Source organism: Mastomys coucha, unplaced genomic scaffold (assembly GCF_008632895.1).
Source record: "Mastomys coucha isolate ucsf_1 unplaced genomic scaffold, UCSF_Mcou_1 pScaffold3, whole genome shotgun sequence".
NCBI classification, from domain to species: Eukaryota; Metazoa; Chordata; class Mammalia; order Rodentia; family Muridae; genus Mastomys; species Mastomys coucha.
In genome coordinates this window covers 57,335,820-57,355,170 of record NW_022196909.1, presented here as the reverse complement: position 1 = coordinate 57,355,170, position 19,351 = coordinate 57,335,820, and the positions used below count along the sequence as shown (strand labels likewise).

The 19,351-nt window shown below is 35.1% G+C and overlaps 1 protein-coding gene across 2 annotated transcripts in view; it reads left to right on the top strand.

Moving 5' to 3' along the window:
* The window catches only part of Cd2ap (CD2 associated protein), an 86,725-nt gene that overhangs the window by 55,115 nt on the left and 12,259 nt on the right, over nt 1–19,351 (top strand). Inside the window, exons 7-15 of one of the 2 annotated variants that reach the window (XM_031348790.1) lie at nt 1,771–1,849; nt 2,234–2,292; nt 4,516–4,620; nt 6,695–6,731; nt 8,197–8,259; nt 9,654–9,819; nt 10,152–10,294; nt 17,350–17,462; nt 18,194–18,295. In XM_031348790.1, the coding sequence (XP_031204650.1) occupies nt 1,771–1,849; nt 2,234–2,292; nt 4,516–4,620; nt 6,695–6,731; nt 8,197–8,259; nt 9,654–9,819; nt 10,152–10,294; nt 17,350–17,462; nt 18,194–18,295 (867 nt within the window). Of the gene's footprint in view, nt 1–1,770; nt 1,850–2,197; nt 2,293–4,515; nt 4,621–6,694; nt 6,732–8,196; nt 8,260–9,653; nt 9,820–10,151; nt 10,295–17,349; nt 17,463–18,193; nt 18,296–19,351 lie in introns of both variants that reach the window. The other variant, XM_031348789.1, reaches the window with a different exon arrangement.

Here is a 19,351-nt window from a genome sequence, read left to right as displayed (position 1 = left end):
GGAAAGGAAAGACAAAATAAATTGTGGGCTATAATGGACTGAACTTTCAGTTTTGTGACATTGTGTTCTATAAATTCTTACTCTCTGAGGGACAATGGGTCACTTTGAACTCTAAAAGTATATAATTGTATTAAATAACTTTATTTGATTAGTGATGCTATATTAGTATCCTGCCAGTCAGAATTATGAAATCTACTACTCAGTTATTAGTGAGAGTAATCTCAGAATTATATTACTTAATAAAGTAGAATGGTACCATGTTAAAAGATCTGGCTAAACCTGGGAGAAATTAAAGTGAATATTTTGGAAGACACAAAAAAAATGATAGATTAGTTATCAGTATATTAATATTTGTAACCATTGAAGACTCTTGCCATATATAATACTGCCTATTGGAGTAGAATACTCAAGAAAACACTTGTTCAAGGTGGTGCAGGACCTTCCATACTGTATGGAGAAATGTCTAAGTAGATTACATATGCTTACTGTGTTACAGTACCTAAAAATTTTCATTTTTCAAGAGTGCTAAATATTCCCTCTATTTCAGGGATGGGTGGGTGGAAGTGATGTAGATGCAATAGTCATATATGAAGCCCTCAGAAATACATTGTATACCTGTAAGAAATTCTCAAATAATAGATAAGTAACATAAATGTTAAAAAAAAATCCCTTGTTTTAAGGTTTAGTGTTGCTAAGAGTCCATCCATCTTTGTAGGTTGAGAACTGAGTTTTAGGATTATAATTACTGCTTTGATTGTTTAGCTGCTTCCTAATGTAAAAATGAAAATTGATAATCCCCACTTGATACAGAAGATTGTAAGGATTAAGTTTCTATATACATTCATTTTAGAAATTTTATTATTAAATCATAATGTGAATACTAGAGTATAGTTATTATTTTTAGAATGTTTTAAAAATTAGTGGCTATTGGGACTGGAGAGATGGCTGAGTGATTAAGAGCACCGGCTGCTTTTCCAGAGGACCTGGGTTAGAGTCTCAGCATCTGCATGGCTACTCATAACTCTATAACTCCAGTCCCAGGGAATCCACTGTCCTCTTTGGTCTCCATGGGCACTGAATGCACTTGGTGCACAGGTGAACATACATGCAGTCAAAACACCTATCGTGTAATAAAAGTAGTAGCTATTATTTGAGGAATTGTTGAGCTTGTTAATTTTTTGTTGTTGGGTTTTAGTTAAATTACTCACCTGAATATAAGAACCATTAGGGAGGGATGGACAAGTGTAAAAGAAAGCTGCTTAGCAGTCTTATTCCTGGGCTGGAGACACAGCTTAGCAGTTAAGATTTCATTCTGTGCTTGTGGAGGACCCGTTTGCAGTTCTCAGTATCCATCTATGTCAGGTGACTCACAACCACCTGTACTTTGAGCTCCAGGCATCAACACTATCTTTTGGCCTTTGTGGCAGCTGAATGTGCGTGTTTCTGCACGCAGGCATTATATACATTTAAAATTAAAGTAAAATCTTAAAAAATATTTTTAGACTTATTTTTGTTTTTTGTGTGTGGATGTTTTCCCTACATGTGTATCTGTGTACTGCATGTAAAAGGGAGTTGGATCTTCTGAAACTAGAGTTATGGATGATTGTGAGCCACCATGTGGGTGTTAGGAATTGAACATGGGTCCTCTGGGAGAGCAATAGGTAGTCTTAACCACTGAGCCATCTCCCCAGCCCCAAAAGTAAAGTCTTTAAAAAGCATGTTATTTTTATTTTAACTTAAGCTAGTTAATAGTGCCTTTTTCTTTTCTAGCCTTTAATCCTACCGTCACTGGGATCTAGAACGCAGAATGTGGAGGTAACAAAACCAGACATTGATGGCAAGATTAAAGGTAAGTTCTAAAGTAAATCACTATAGCATAAATATGCTTTTATATTACTAACTCACCAGACGGATGTGTTACACTGTACTAATTCCCAGAATAGTGCATGAGGTTGAGAATTTTGTTGTACTGTGTGTTCATTTTAGAGTCTCTCTGAAGTTTAAACTATTCCTGATACATATCAGTCACTGAGTAATATTTGAGTGATAGTGAGATTTTTTTCTTAATGTTGAGTATACATTTTAAGATTATTTAACCCTTAATTGCTTATGGCGTATCTTACTTTGCACAGAGGCTTACTAAGTATCTGTTGCTCAATCAACTTGTAAGTCGCAGTATTTATATTCTTTGTTTCAGCTAAGGACTATTGTAGAACGTTATTTCCCTATACAGGAACCAATGAAGATGAACTTACGTTTAGAGAAGGGGAGATAATCCATTTGATAAGTAAGGTAAGATATTTTTAGTGAGCCTTCACTCACAGAAGTACCTTCTTGCATTGCCTATAGAGTATTAACTTCAGATGGGCTGGGACTTTATTTTTGTTTTGTGGTTCTGGGAACTTGGAACATAAATACAAGCTTGTAAAGTGATTATATATATATATATACATATATATAAATATATATATGTATATATATATATATTCTTTTTTTTTAAGAGACAACTTTTTAAAAAGATTTATTTATTATATGTAAGTACACTGTAGCTATTTTCAGACACTCTAGAAGAGGGAGTCAGATCTTGTTATGGATGGTTGTGAACCACCATGTGGTTGGTAGGATTTGAACTCAGGATCTTTGGAAGAGCAGTTTGTGCTCTTAACCACTGAACCATCTCTCCAGCCCTGTAAAGTGATTATTACTTATAATTGATATATTAAAAACCAGTGGTCGGGGGCTGGAGAGATGGTTGAGCAGCTAAGAGCACTTCTTGCTCTTACAGAGGGTCAGGGTTCATTTTCCAACACCCATATGGTTGCTTAGATCCATTATAATTCTAGTTCCAGGGGATCAGACACCCTCTTTTGACTTCTGCGGGCATCGGGCGTGTGTATGATGCACATTTACACATGAAGGCACAATAACCAAATGTTTAAAATACGAAATCTGAAAAAGAAAAAGAAGTGACCAGTGATAACATTACATATTCCTTTATTAACTCCAAAACTGTACAACCTAAATGTTTATTAGTAAGAACAGGTGTGGGACTCATCTTCCCATGTAAAGTGGGTGACTCTATGTGGGAGGGGTATGCACACCATGCATGTGGAAGTGTAAGGACAATTTGTAGGAATTGGTTCTCTCCAGATTCCACACTGTGTGTCACCAGGTTTGAACTCAGGTTAGCAGGCTTGATGGCAAGCCCCTCTATCTGTTGAGCCATCTCCCCAGTCTTGGCACACCTATTTTAAAGAGATAAATGATTGTTTAAATTAAGATAAATCCTAAGACCATGCAATAGGAAAAAGTGCTCATGTATTTAGGTCTGGGCAGAATGTTATAATAATTACTTACAAGAGAATAATAAGTATTTTTTCTATAATTCTGTGATGTGTTTTGTTTTGGAGTTCAAATATTTGAACTGTTAATTTAACATTTGACTTAGTGTATGGGATGTTTTGGAAATATGTTTTATTTATTTTTTTATTTAATGTATGTGACTACACTGTAGCTGTCCTCAGACACAACAGAAGAGTGCATCAGATCTCATTACAGATGGCTGTGAGCCACCATGTGGTTGCTGTGAATTGAACCCAGGACCTCCGGGAGAGCAGTCAGTGCTCTTAACCTCTGAGCCATCTCTCCAGCCCCTATTTGTGTACTTTTAAAATACTCACATTATGGATTCAAAACGGACAGGAAAAAGGATACTTTAATGAAAGTAATATATCCAGAGTTTCACATAGCTTCCCACATGATAGATAAAACAGTCCACTCATTTAATGTCACCCCTTATAATTTTTAATATTCATAGCTTAGGCCAATAAAAATATTTTATGCAGTGCTAATTTCTGAAGCTGCTAGAGAAGTCATTTTCAGCATATACATATAAAATGTTTAGCATAGCTTAAACAATTCAATGTAGGAATTCCTTATTTTTTTTCTGATTCTCCTTACCTATTATATTTCTTCCTACCTTTCCTATCCCTATGAGAACATTTTAATTCAAAGAATTGACTTGTTTTAAAACATTAAATCCAGATGTTTGTTTGTTTTTGTTGTTGAAGGGAGTCTTGCTCTGGCTATCATGGACCTCTCTAAGCTGGCCTCAAACTCAGTTATTTGTGAGTGTCAGCCTCCTAAATTCTGGCATGCACCACCACACCTTTGTATTAAATCCAGTTTTGTAACTCTTGCTGAAATTAATGTGCAGACAATATTTTTTTCTAGGAAAACTTTATACTAGTGTTTAGGTTGCCTACCCCAGCCAGCCAGTCCTTGCCCTCTAAAGCTAATGGAATTCATCACTTTCCTAGCTTATTGTGAATTTTCCTCTCATTTAATAATAACTACTAGCTCATGGTTCCAGAGGCAGGAACAGGAGGATGGTAAATTTGAGGCAGCCTGGGCTACCTGGTAAGGACCCTTTTACACACACAAACACACACACACAAACACACACACACACGCATACTTCCATTAGTGTAACTAACTGCTTGGTTTGCATTTTAGGAGACTGGAGAAGCAGGCTGGTGGAAGGGTGAACTGAATGGTAAAGAAGGAGTCTTTCCAGATAACTTTGCTGTTCAGATAAGTGAACTAGATAAAGACTTCCCAGTAAGATTCTGTTCCTATTTTAATGATAATAATAGGTTGTTTACCAATATGTTTTCAAAAATAATGTCTTTACATTGCTGCTAGATAAATTTCATAGTTTCATAAGATTGCACATTTAAGTAATTAAATTAAAAATTGATTTGCCGTGTCCTGTATCTTATTCTTGACATTGACTGTGTGTACTGAAAACCCACTTTGACTTGTTTACCTTTTCTGACTTACGAAAAGGCTGGCTTTATATACATTGAATATATTCTTAGTTTTCTGAGTGAAATTATTTAATGTTAATGAAAAGTGTCATTTTAAGGTATTTTGAAGCTGAGCGTTAGCCTTAACAAAACACTGAATCATCCATTTGTATTAGATTGTCTGCCTTTGATGCCTGGACACTTTGTCCACATGCAAGGTTGCCTGAGCTTACAAATCAGAAGGCAGAGCAGTTAGGTGTACACAGACTGTCTTCTTCAGCTCCAGTCTATGCAGAGCACGCTACTAATCCTTGGAGTCTTTAATTAAATACATCACTAGCAGTCACTTTCTAGAACTTAGGCTGTCTGAGTTCTTTCCTTTGCTATATCGCATTCAGTCTACTTTTAGTCTTTCCTCAATGAGCACTGTTTTTTCTGCTTTTATTATGTTACTTTTTTACAACTTGGAGCAACATAATTAAAAGTGTTAGAAACTTTTTTTGGTTTTTTGAGACAGGGATTCTCTATTTAGTCCTGGCTGTCCTGGAACTCACTCTGTAGACCAGGCTGGCCTCAAACTCAGAAATCGGCCTGCCTCTGCCTCCCAGGTGCTGGGATTAAAGGTGTGTGCCACCACTGCCCGGTGTGTTAGAAACTTTTAAAGACTTTAAATGAAATCTTAAAAATGAATTAATTAATGCTTAGAAATTGAGGAGAAAGGAAACTGTAACTATGAGAATTCTTCAGACTTAAGAAGGAAAGCTATACCTGCCTACTTGTTACTCTCTGTTTTTTAATTTCTCATGTACTTTAAGGTTTTTTTTTTTTTTTTTTTTTTTTAACTTAACCTTTCACAGTTTTGTACATGGTAGCAAACATGGATCACATTTCCCTTGGTCACACCCCCTTCTCACTAGACCCTTCCTTTCCAACAGACCCTTTTAGTTTCATGTTCTTAGTTACATTTTTGTTTGTAATCATCTGTATTTATTACCATTGACTGGGGCTGGGGTTTATTTACTTGAGCCTTGAGCAAATTACCAGCAGCTCCAGCACAGAAAAATGACAGCTCATCCCCAGGATCCATTTACTGCCTTTACCTTCTGGTGCTGGGGGTGGGGGTGGGGGTAAAGGGGAGGTGGGGGTTGGGAGGGGGCCTTCTGAGCCCTCCTCAGTGTATGATACAGTGCTGATGGGCTCAGTTTTATGCAAATAGCCAGTGCTGCTTTGAGTTCATGGATGCAATGCACATCATATCCAAAACCAGCTCTTCACTGCACTCCTTCCCACGTCTTGTCTCTTACCTGCTTCTACAGTGTTCCCAAGCCTTGGGGGATGAGATACATAGACAACCTAGTGCTGAATACTGAGAGGTAGTTTGTTCTTTGCACCATCTTGTTATGAGTCTCTGCATTCTCTATAGGTTGCCGAAAACAGGAACTGTTTTGATTCAGGCAGAGAGTAGCACTATAAGTATAAATTTTATATTGTGTCTATATAGAAAACATCAGTAGTAGTTTCTCCACTGGGGGGGGCCTATGACTTCCCCCTCCATGTGTTTTTGACTAGGTTTGTATTTCTTAACTATGAAAAAAGGCAAATTGATGTTTAGAAATCTAAAACTAATTAAATGAGGATGAAAACATTTTGCTTATAAAGACTTTTTGGTCTTAACTAATTAATTTTTAAAAAGTATTTGACTAACTTTTGATCAAGGGATCTATTTGGATGTAGTAATATTTTTTTCAGTGACCTTTTCTAGAGTTGTTATGTTTTTAATATTTTATTAGTTTTGGTAAGAATAAGATAAGAAACAATGTAATTTAGATTAATTTATCTTAACTTTAAATAGTTAATTAATTTTAATTTTTTTCCCCTCTCCCCAGAAACCAAAGAAACCACCTCCTCCTGCAAAAGGTCCAGGTTTGTAAAAAAGTACATTGTTTAGTTTGTTATTTTTAAGTTAAAAAACCAATAAAGTAGACCATTGGATTTTATGAGCAAATTCAGTTACAATGAATATTAAGGTATTTTAAATCTATACAGAATTAAATATTCACTTGCATTAAATATTCATCATCATCTGTTTTTTTTTTTTTTTTTAAATGGAGACAGGGTTTCTCTGTGTAGCCCTGGCTGTCCTGGAACTCACTTTGTAGACCAGGCTGGCCTTGAACTCAGAAATCTGCCTGCCTCTGCCTCCCAAGTGCTGGGATTAAAGGCACCACTGCTCAGCCTCCTCATCATCTTTAAAAGTACAAATGATATAAAATAAGGATCTTAGTCAGGGATGGTGTTACATATCTGTAATCCCAGTACTTTTAGGATTGTTAGTTCAAGGCAGCCTAACTATTTTTGGTGATACTTAGACTCCATCGCCAAAAATAAAATAAAATGGGGATTTTAGAGATAACTTGGGTACTTCAGTAATAGGAATATTGAGTTAATAAAGCTAATCAAGCTTAAACCTGTTTTAGAATGACTTGGCTGAAATATTTAATTTTAAAAAATTATGTGTATGGTCAGTTGGTCGGTCTGTCTGTCTGTCTGTCTGTCTGTCTTTCTGTCTGTCTGTCTGTGCATCATATGCATGCAATGCCCATGGAGGCTAGAAGAGGGCAGGCACCAGGTCTACCTTTGGACTAATGTTATAGATGGCTGTAAGAACTGCTAAATTGATGCGAGAATTTAACCCTGGGTCTTCTGGAGGAACAAAACTCGTTGCTTATTTGTTTATTTTTTGTTTGTTTCTTTGAGACAGGTCTTATTTTGTAGATCTGGCTAGTCTTGCACTTATTATGTAGACCAGGCTAACCTATCTCAGAGAGATCTGCCTGCTTCTGTCTCCCTAGTGCTGGGTTTAGAGGTGTGTGCCACAGTATTTGGCCCCATACTCTACTTTTTTATTCCTGTATTTATTTTGAACAAATGCTTCTTTATGCAAGTATTCTTAGATACCTAAATACAGTTCGGAGGTTTTGTGTGTTTTTTTTCTTTTTGTTTTGGGTTTTTGTTTTTTGGTTTTTCAAGACAGGGTTTTTACTATGTAGCTGAGGGTGAACCTTGAGCTAACTAGATAATTCACGTTAGCTTCAAACTTAGGATCTTCTGCCTCTGCCTCCTCAGTGCCAGAATTTCAGGTGTGTTAGAATCATGCCATCCCTGTTATATGGCTTTGCAACTGAAATAAAACAAAGTCTTATATATAGATGCATTCATAAGATAAATGTGCCAAATAAAGGAACATTAGTGGTGTTAATTCAAATATACATGAATACATTATTTTGAATTCTAGTGTTTCATTGAGTGCCATAAATTATCATCTTTTTGTTCTTTTTATGTATATTACTTTTAAAAGTTAGTATTCACTTTCTTCCCTACCTCGTAGCTCCAAAGCCTGACCTGCTAGCTGCAGAGAAGAAAGCTTTTCCTCTAAAGGCTGAAGAAAAAGGTAAGGCTGACCGCTCCCCACACACACCCCTCCTCCTCCCCCCACCCCCCTTACCCTTTGATCATCTTTTAAAGAAACATGACCACCTCACCAGATCATTTACACTTTCTTCATGTACTTAGATCATTTACACTTTCTTCATGTACTTGTTGATTTTTACTTTGTGCCACTAAGAGTTTTCCAATAATGAGTATTATGTCAAATTGATAGGAAGTTAGATCTTACTAAATCCGGTTATAGGGCTAGGATTAGGATTAGGGGTTAGGGTTAAATGAATCCTTCAGTAAGATGGGGTGTTTATTATTTCATATTATGTATATAAAAAAAAACTAGGTACTAGATAATTGACCTGCCCTTTTTTTTTGTTTTTTGTTTTTGTTTGTTTGTTTGTTTTTTTTGTTTGTTTGTTTTTTTTTTTTGCATAGCCCTGCTGTCCTGGAACTCACTCTGTAGACCAGGCTAGCCTTGAGCTCAGAGATCCAACTGCCTTTGCCTCTGCCTCCCAAGTGCTGGAATTAAAGGCGTGCGCCACCTCTGCCCGACTTGACCTGCTATTTTTATGGTGATTTGGAGAAAATAGAATTTAAAAATCCTTTAGAATATAACTATGGTGATTACTAGGTATTCTTTAATCCCACTGTGTATGAACTTGGAAAGTTTTTCTAAGATACCATCTATTTTGTCAACATTTTATATTGTTAAGTTTAGGAAAGTAAGACTTTTTAAAAAACATATAATAGATTGGGTAGAACCTTCAATTTTGCTTCAGGATGGTTTTATTTCTGTAACCATGTTAAGAATGTAGCCTATTGTCTCTTGCCTAAATTATTGAGACTTAACTGATTTTTCCTCTCTCCCAACCTCCCTTACTCCCTTGTCTCCCCCTTTCTTTCTTGTATTTAATTTTTGAGTAATAGAAAGTTGAACCAAGCCGGGTGGTGGTGGTGCACGCCTTTAATCCCAGCACTTGGGAGGCAGAGGCAGGCAGATTCTGAGTTCGAGGCCAGCCTGATCTACAGAGTGAGTTCCAGGACAGCCAGGGCTACACAGAGAAACACTGTCTTGAAAAAGCCAAAAAAAAAAAAAAAAAAAAAAAAGAAAAGAAAGTTGAACCAAGGGCTAGGAAGATTGACTTAGCAGGTAAAAGTACATTGCTGCACATGCCTGATGATCTGAGTTGGTTCCTAGAGCCTACTTCATGGTTGTCCTACGACCTCCATACATGTACTGTGGCATGTGTGACTCCCTATTATTGCACACACACACTCAGAAATAATAATAAGAAAGGACAATAAACCAAAAGTATAAGTTTTCCAGGACAGGGACCTAAGCAAGGGACCTAAGACAAACCTAAGCAAGTTTTGATTATTAATAAGTATTTTTTTAATCATCAGATGAAAAATCACTGTTAGAACAGAAGCCTTCTAAACCGGCTGCTCCTCAAGTCCCACCCAAAAAGCCTACTCCACCTACCAAAGCCAGTAATTTACTGAGGTCTCCTGGAACAGTGTACCCAAAGCGGCCAGAAAAGCCAGTTCCTCCTCCACCTCCAACAGCCAAGTAAGCCTTAACCTAATTTAAAATTAGACGTTAATTACCTACCTTTGACCTAAAGGGCTCTGTTACCTTTCAAAGTTTAAATATGTTTCCCATACATTTATTTCTTTGTAGACTATTAATTTTGTTAAATGTTAATCATATATTCAGAATAAATGAATGAAACATTTTACATTTCTGATTTTGTTGTGATCAGTTTTAGGGTTAGCAGCTTATGTTTATGCATAGTTTTACAGAACAGATGGAAATTAGTATTGTTACACAAAATCTTTAATGCCATTAAATCATTTATTTAACCTCCAGGTGATTTTTGCATGTTTGTTTTCTCATTTCAGAATTAATGGAGAAGTTTCTACAATTTCTTCAAAGACTGATACTGAGCCAGTATCAAAACCAAAGCTAGATGCTGAACAATTGCCAGTTAGACCAAAATCAGTAGACCTTGATGCCTTTGTAGCCAGAAACTCAAAAGAAATAGGTAAGCCAGAATGGGCAAGATTGAAAAAGGACTCAGATGGATTTTACAATCTTAGATTTGTGTATGAAACTTGCAGAAGTAAATAATGGCAACTAGTTGAAATGGGCTTAAAATTTAGTAGCCAGAGTGGAAACGTGAGAGTGATAGGTGGGCAGAACCCAGTCCTGCCTGAGCAGAGATTTCTTACTGAGAAACAATGAGTAAGACCGACAGACATGCTTAGTGCTTCGTTATGTGTTGACTGTTAGGTAATGACCATATCTTTTACATTTGTTGGAGTTGAGTACATTTTGGTTTTTAAAATTTGAAAATGAGGAGCTAGAGAGATGGCTCAGTGGTTAAGAGTACTGGCTGCTCCTCTTTAAACCCACATGAGCTCACAACTGACTGTAGCTTTAGTTCCAGGGCATCTGAGGCCCTCTTCTGGCTCCAACCTGTACCCACATGCATGCTTTTTAAAAAAAATACTAGGGTGGCATAGACCTTCAGTGCTAGCAGTAATTGTAGTTTATAAAATTTAAAAATCTTTATCTGGAGAAACCTGTTATCTACAAGAAAATATTTTTATTATCAGCAGGCTACCAAGTAGCGTTTCTTTAGATTTAGTTTTTTGTTTGTTTGTCATTTGTTTGTTTTTGGTTATCTTGTGTTTGTCCATTCTTCTGGTTCTTTATACAGTGGAAAGATGGAGAGCTAGAAGCACAGACATCTTCTACTTTTTAAAAGCATTAGAGAGTCATTACTTTATGGAAATAGATATTATTTTATATACAATTTTACATTTCTTTTTAGTTTCTTACATTTCTTTTTTTTTTTTTTTTCTTTTTTCTTTTTTTGTTTTTTTCAAGACAGGGTTTCTCTGTGTAGCCCTGGCTGTCCTGGAACTCACTCTGTAGACCAGGCTGGCCTCGAACTCAGAAACCCACCTGCCTCTGCCTCCCAAGTGCTGGGATTAAAGTCGTGCGCCACTACTGCCCAGCTAGTTTCTTACATTTCTTAAAGGACTTTTTCACGTATGATTTTATTTTTATTGTAGCCCTAGGAAACAGATTCTGTTTCCTCCATTTTATATAATAACAGAGTTAGCCACAGAGACATCAGGACACTCAATTACCAGTGAAGAGAATGCTCCAGTCCTTGCGTATAGATAGGTACTCTGATGCTCTGTAGACAGTCTTAGTGTCATAGAGAACTGTTTGGCTTCAGGCTAACATTTAAACTTCAACAGTAACTACACTTTGTAATCCCGTTTTTCTTGTTTTATTTCCATTTATCAGTGCAAAGGCTTCATCTTCAGTTCTCTCAATCAGTTGATTTTAATGTTTTATAAATCCCTTTGTCATATTTGAATCCTCCCTTCTCTAGATGGTGCTATATTCAGTACCAGTATTTGAGAATTGTAATCTAGCTATAGTTTAGAAAGGTTCACTAAAATATACTCTTTGTATCTCATTGGTTAAAAATGACCTTATTTACTATTAAATAATAAATGAAAAATGATCTAAAATATCCATTATTTTTATAGACATTAGTAGTAAAATGATATTGGCATAGCTTATGTTTTTGTATGTACTCAAAATGTAACCAGCAATGTGTTTTCAAAAGTAATAATTGATGAAAACTTGCTTATTTACATAAATTTAATGCTTTAAATAAACATCTTGAAAGATAATAAACATTATATTTCTAATTTTCCCAATTTTTGTGATCTTTATCACAAAAGTTTTAAATTTGATTGTGTTCCTTTGGGAATTGAAGTTTGTTTTTATATTACTTTGTATTACTCTTGAATATTTGTTCTATTTGGTTTTTAAAGTAGTAGAAGTTTTAAAACACTTTAGATGAAATAAACTTTTGATTTTTAAAAGAAAATTTATTTTTATTATTTCCAATTACATGTTTGGGTATATGTGAATTCAGGTTCTTTTCGAGGTCAGAGATACAGGATTGCCATGGAGCTGAAGTTACAGGTGATTTGTGAGCCATCTCATGTGGTTGCTAGAGACTAATCTTGGATCCTCTCCAAGAGAAGTATGCACTCTATTTTGTTGATTAAGCTAAGGTGTCTCCATGTAGCTCTGACTATCTCATAACTTGCTATGTAGACCAGGCTGGCCTCGACCTTACAGAGATCTCTGCCTTTGCCTCCAGAGTGCTTTTCGAGCTCTTACCTGAAGAGCCGTGTTTCCAAGCCCTCAAGTTTTCTATACACTCACCAACAGTCTTTAAAGATTAGTAGTAGAAACAGTTTGTTTAACAACTCATGGTTGGAAAGTTAAAAACCATGTTTGTCTTATATCCACAGTGGTTGTTTATTCTTCATATAATAGACAGGCCTTATAGAACAGAGTTTGAAAAGTTGCAAATTTTGGCTTAAGGTTGTTTTCTTTAATAAGGAAACTGGTTTAGAGATACTGAAACTGTCACAAGGCAGGAAATCAGCAGTAAACTTGTAAGCAACTATCCTTGGTTCTTTCACTTAACTTGGGTAACTTTGGTGGTGTGCCACACTTATGGTCTGTCTTCAGTAATTATTACTTTTGGGAATTAAGTAGAAATACTTTACTGAGCAGCTGTTATATCCTTAGCAGTATTCTAGACATAGGTTCTTTGCTAGGATAAAAGGTCTCATTGACGGCAGCAAATAGCTTCTCAATAGCTCATCATTTCAAACTAAATTAGTCTGTATGTATAACTTTGATATGTATTTCCTTAGCGTAAGTTGAGTTTTTGTGCACATTTGTTTTCACTGTGCCTGCTACTTGTGTACCTTGAGGCCAGCTGTGCAATTATCCACTGGTAGTCATGTTGCTACTCAAACGCTTGATTTTTGAAGCATTTTCACTTTTTAATCTGTCCTTAGAGAAGTTTTCTACCTCTCCTGTGAATTTTGGGTTGAGTTCAACCTCAGATCTAGTATTAGGGTGGAGCATAGTTTGTAAGTCTCAGAAAATGTAAACTAGGGCTGGAGAAACAGCTCAGTGATGAACTAAACTGCGAGTTTAGTTCACAGCACCCACATAGGACAGCTCACAACTGCTGCGCACCCCAGGTCCTGGGGATGGCAGACCCTCTTCTGAGTGCTTGATTCACGTGGGCATAATGTAACCTACACCCAGACACATTCATGGAATTAAAAATAAAACATATATCCTTTAAAAGAAGAAATGTAAAACAGACAAAACCTCGTATTAATAGCTGCATTGTCTTTTAAATAATGTAACATGAAATAGCATGGTAGAAACCAAATTGACTTTGCTGTTTAAGTGTGAGTTAAACAGCCACTGTTTAGTAGCTGATTGGTCGTAAGCAGGTTTATTTCTCAGATCAGTTTTCTTGCTTAACTTGTGACCAGATGACCACGTTTATCTCTGTCCTTCTGGAACAGGGGATGGGGAAGTTACTGGGAGTGTTTTGTTCCTTCAGCCCCTCTGCATTTTCTAATCAATCTCATTCTGTTTCTGCTTTGACCTATGAAAGACTTGATTTCCTTACCTTATTCTCAAAAAAAGTTTCCTATTTATAGGGCTACAAATAAACAGTGATTTATATATGGAGATATAGATGCTTTAAGAAAAACAAGTCATTCCTAGAATATTCATTTGAGCTTCCTTTTTTTTAATGGCATGAAGTAATTTCAGTTCCCTGACCCGTGTGTTCATATGGAGCAGAGCTGTAATTGCAGAGCTGTTGGGAACTGGGCTTTAGTTTCTTTCCCTTTCTCAAATGCTTCATCAAAAGTTAATTTTAATGAAATAAAAATAAATTTTAATGAAAACCTCATTGCCATTACCAATTAATTATAAGTTAACATGATTCAGATACTATTAAAATAATTCCTCCAGCAAAATTATTTTTAAAATTAGTTTTAGAACAGTAGATAGAAAATTTACTAGTAGCATTGCAATTACATTGAGACGTTCAGATGAAGTGTGCTTTGATATAAGCATATTATCTCTTTCGATTTTTTTCTTTCTGATATTCTTTTAAGATTAAAAGTAAATCTTTGTTATATATGTGAGATTCCAAGGCATCCGTGATATTGTTGAATTATACTTTCTCATACTATCATAGTTTATTAATACTCAGGTATTTTTTTCAGGAAGAATTTATGATGGGACTTTTCAAATAAGGCTATTATTAAGTAGTAAACACATACAGTGAGATTTGTGTCCAAACCAAAAGCAAAATGGTGTTGTTAGTCTTAGTAATGATTCTTTTGTCTAGATCATGGAGTTAATATTAGTGTCACATACACACACATACATACATACATACATACATACATACATATATACATACATACATACAATGAGACATGTCAGAGATTGCATTGAATCAAATTTATAGTGAATTATTTAAATATGCTATTTGCTTTTTGGAATACTTTTATTTTACAATGTTAAAATTAAAATTACCTTTACCACTATAATGTACCAAACACTAGAACTTAACTAATGGTGGTGTAATTTTAGTTACAACTATCTTATGAGATGTTAGAAATTGATTTGTACCCTTGGCCTTTTAAATAACAAGCTGTCCTTTTAGAAACTGTCTTCGTGTTGTTCAGTGAGTAACGTAATATGGCTTAAAAATCTTAATGTATATTGAAATTAATAGTAATTAAAAACTTTTCTTTTGAAAGGCAAAGGAGTAAATCAAATCTATCTAATAGTACAGGTTTTGTGTAAGTTCAGATGGCCTGCGGTTACTAGACATTGAAATGCTTCTATTCATTCTACAACTGTTCTTTTTCTCCTGCTTTGTAAAATAATTTTTTTGATTTAGTCTTTTTTCTAGACATTCCTATCCTTGACTTTTCTTTCCAGATTTTGTTTCCTAGCCTGTTTGCCATGTTTCCTCCCTTCTTACGTGTCAGGAAATTATCCTACCCTTCTCCATTTTGGTAAGATAACAATTTATAAAAGAAATCAAAGTAGTATATTCAATATAAGTAAGTGGTGCACATCAATCTTTGTAATTCTGATGAAAGTGTACGTGTGTGTTTGTCTATTCTAACCCTTTTGGTTTTCCATTTTAAAACACAATCAAGTTCATTTTCAAAAAAACCTTTCTTGATTATAATTTAAAATACTCTTGATAATACATCTCCAAAAAATTGGCAACCATACAAATCAGAGTTTTTCTCCATAATTGGTTTCTTTGTTTGGCTTTTTAAAAAAGCATCCATGTCTTCCTCAGAACATACAGAAGTGTAAGTGGCTGTTAGAGTGACAGATGTGACTGTAGAGTTGATGCCTTTTATGCCATTTTCATAATGTGAATCCATTGCTAACTAATCGTAGATCACATATCAAGGCTTTAGGTGTATTATAAATCCAAAACGTGCACTATTCTGTTTTATCTGATATCTTAAATGGAGAACCTGAGAGAGTTTTAGAATGTAAAATTGTCTTGGTGTTGTAATCCTAAATTGGATGTATGAAGGCATTTTACATGAGTATGCTGTACTTTGTAAATCTATATTTAAAAAAATTTACCCTTTCTGTTTCATTTTTCTTTAATTTATTCCATATTTTTCTGCTTTTTTTTTTTTCTCTACAAGTTGCTTACATATGCATTTGAAAATTATTTCTTTGGTGAAAATTATCATTTTGGATTTTACTCTTCAGAGTCTTTTTATAGGTAACTAAAAATGCACATTTATAATTTAATATATTTTATACCAATTATTTATAAATGAATACTAACATATTTATAAACAGAGTGGCACATGCTTACATTTAAACCAAACCTTTTAGATTATGTAGTTCATTTTCCGTTGATGTTAACTTATTTCATTCTGTGGTTTGCTATATTCTATAATTACAGTTATCGAGATCGGAAAATTAAGTTTTTTTTTTTTTTAAAATCATAGCTTCTGTTTTGATGTGTTTATCCAGGGTAGAACACACAAAGCTTCATAGTTAGCTAGTCCTTTCAGTTATACAGTGCACATTTCCAAATGATGGCTCTTTTTACCATGTATTCACCATCTTTTAAGTGGAAATTCTGTAGAAACATCTGAGGTTGATAAAATGACTTATGTTTAGGTCTAAAGAAACAGCAGATCACTGTATTTGGACAAATAAGTGTCTGATAAGTCTCAGCTGCCAGACAAATGCTAATGAGAAAGTTGGGTCTCCTAGAAGATTGGGATACTTTGGGTATGGCTAATATTCCTAGTTTGTTATCTGAGTGAGCTACAGGAAGTTGCACTGGTAACGGCAGTATCTAGAATTTACAAAAGAGTTTTGTGCTGTGAGGAGACATCTGAGCTTCAGAGTAATAACAGCTTGTTTAACGTTTTCTGGCTACCCTTGAAAATGTCAGGCAGTATATACTATTATTTAAGAGGTATGAGTTACCTTATATGTCTTCTATGCCCTTAAACACAAATTATTTGGTCCAAGGTCAACTAGCCTTTGATTGATGTCCAAAAAATAAATTAGTGATCTATGTAGCATTTACATTTGGTATCTGATTTACCTAAGTATGTAATTAACTATGATTTTTGTATAATGTTTTCAGTTCTGATAACATCTTTATATGTTCATGTAACTAAGTCATAACTTCATTTTACATTGAGAATACATGGAAAACAACAGGGTATCAGATTCAGTTCAGGCCTTCAAATTTGATATTAGTCCACAGTGTGAAGTGTAAAATGTTATACATGTAAAAATTCTCTAAGTTTTAATTAAGAGTTTAAGTAGATTTTTATTGAAGTGAGAAATTTTCATTCTACTGCAGTTCATGGTACAGCATTCTTCCTGTAAGAACTTCTTCTTGAGCCCGACACTATTGAAAACAGGTCTTACATGGTTAAAACGTCTTTCTCTGGTAGAAAGATTTTTGTTGTTGTTTTTTGTTTTGTTTTTAATAAGAGCATGGGTATTGTTTTCCAAATGCATATATAAAGCACTGGTCAGTTTGTGAGCTCTTCAACTTAGTGGTGGCTTGTAATTCATGGTGTAAGTAAGAAACCAGAAATATAGTTTTTTGCCCTTCAGAAGGAACAACTCTCTTAGTTGGTAATAATTTTTCTTCTCTAGATAATGTAAATTTTGATGACATAGCTTCCTCAGAGAACTTGTTACATCTCACTGCAAATAGACCCAAGATGCCTGGAAGAAGATTGCCTGGCCGCTTCAACGGTGGACATTCTGTGAGTTTCCCTTACTTTAGGAAACCTAGAAGATAGAGAAAGTGCTGAGATGAGAATGAGCAGACTTAGAGCCACACCTAATTTTAAAGCTCTGGATGACAGCTTTATGATTTTTTTTTTTTTTTTAAATTTAAGAAAACACAGGAAAAGAGGTATGCTCAGTTCAACAGCATATTGCCCGAAAGTTTCTAGGATTAGAAAATAGAGTTGCCTTGAGACCAGGCACAGAGCACAGGGACGTTGTTCAGACAACACCGCAGGGTCAGTGCGCAGTGGGGATAGACTTCAAGAAGGGAGGTCCTTTTCCCACCTCTTGGTAATTCCTTCTTCTGTAGTATTTGTTCTCATAGTTTAGTAACTCCTTCCCATGCCTTCTGTTTGTTGTTTGGAATGCAAATCTACTTCAGTGTTTATGTATGTATGTATGTATGTATGCATGTATACACACATACATATTGTTAATATGAACAGAGTTTATGACCACTGTGTTGCTTTAAAATGACCTTAGTGGAAACTCTTTTTATTTTGATGAGGAAAGTTAGTTTTGCCTTTCAAATATGCAGAAGCGCTGGTTAGCCTGACGTTACATGACATCTTGTCCACAGCAGGAACAGAAGCAGCTAAGTGATGGGACTGTTGAATGTGTTGTGTAAATGCTTATTAAAGTTTTCTTTTTATAAAATCTGTGTCTTAATTTTTTTTCTTTTTTCTTTTAAATGTTTAACATTTAGCCAACTCAAAGCCCAGAAAAAACCTTGAAGCTACCGAAAGAAGATGATAGTGGCAACCTAAAGCCCTTAGAATTTAAAAAGGATGCAAGCTACTCTTCAAAGGTAGATCTGTTGTGGCCTAAGATTTGTTTAGTTTTTAAGATGTGTTGTAACTGTTGTAATCATGAAATGTAAGATGCCCTTTTTTCTCTCTTCTGTCAAGAAATAAAGTCATTCTTGCTGAAAATTGCATTATTAAGTTTAGGCACACTGTCTTCTCTAGCTCTTTTAAGAATAGGAAAGTACTTACCTTATTCTAAAGAGTGTGCTATATGTTTCATATTTCCAAGGCATAGGATATTCATTTTATACCATTTAATTTTCTCATTAAACATGTATTCATAATTAGTTTACATAAAATAATTTGGGGGTGGGGCCTGTTTTGGTTGTTTTGAGATAGAGTCTGTCTGCTGCCCTGACTGCTCTGTACTGTCTTATGTTGACCAGGCTACCTCAGAAAACTTGTATTGATCCTCCTGCCTCCATCTCCATAGGCATGCTCAGCCACTCTCATGCAGTAACTTCAGCCTAATTACCCGTTAGCAGGTTGGAGTCCTGGTTGTCCGCTCATTCTTTACTTGGTTCTTGGAACTCTCTGAGCCCTCAGTGTGTATTGGACTTAGTGACAGAATATGTGGACCCATCTATTATGATGTTTCTTTTCTAAAGTTACAATTTTTATTGAAGATAGTTTTATTACAAATTATACATATACTTGAGATTTGTTTTATTTGTCATTTTTCAGAATATTTGGCCACTTCTTGAATTTAACAAATACATTTAATCTAATTCTCTATATTGTCAGCAGTCTCTTGAAACTTTTCTAAAATGACAGATTTTAGTGAAATCATCAGGTAGTCTATAGATTTAATTAAATCCTTCATAGTTCCTTTTAAGTGAGGCTTTGGATATTTTTAACAATAAAGATTAAAATAGCATTTTATTGTCCATACACTTTTACTTGTAGAGGTCTCACTAGACAAACTATCCATTAGATAAGCCATTGGGTATTTTCCATCCTTTAAAAGAAATAAAGCCAATAGAGATTACAGATTTCTTTTTTATTGATGTTTTCCCCCCAGCAGTGAACACCAAATTGCTTTTGGAATTTCTGTGTTT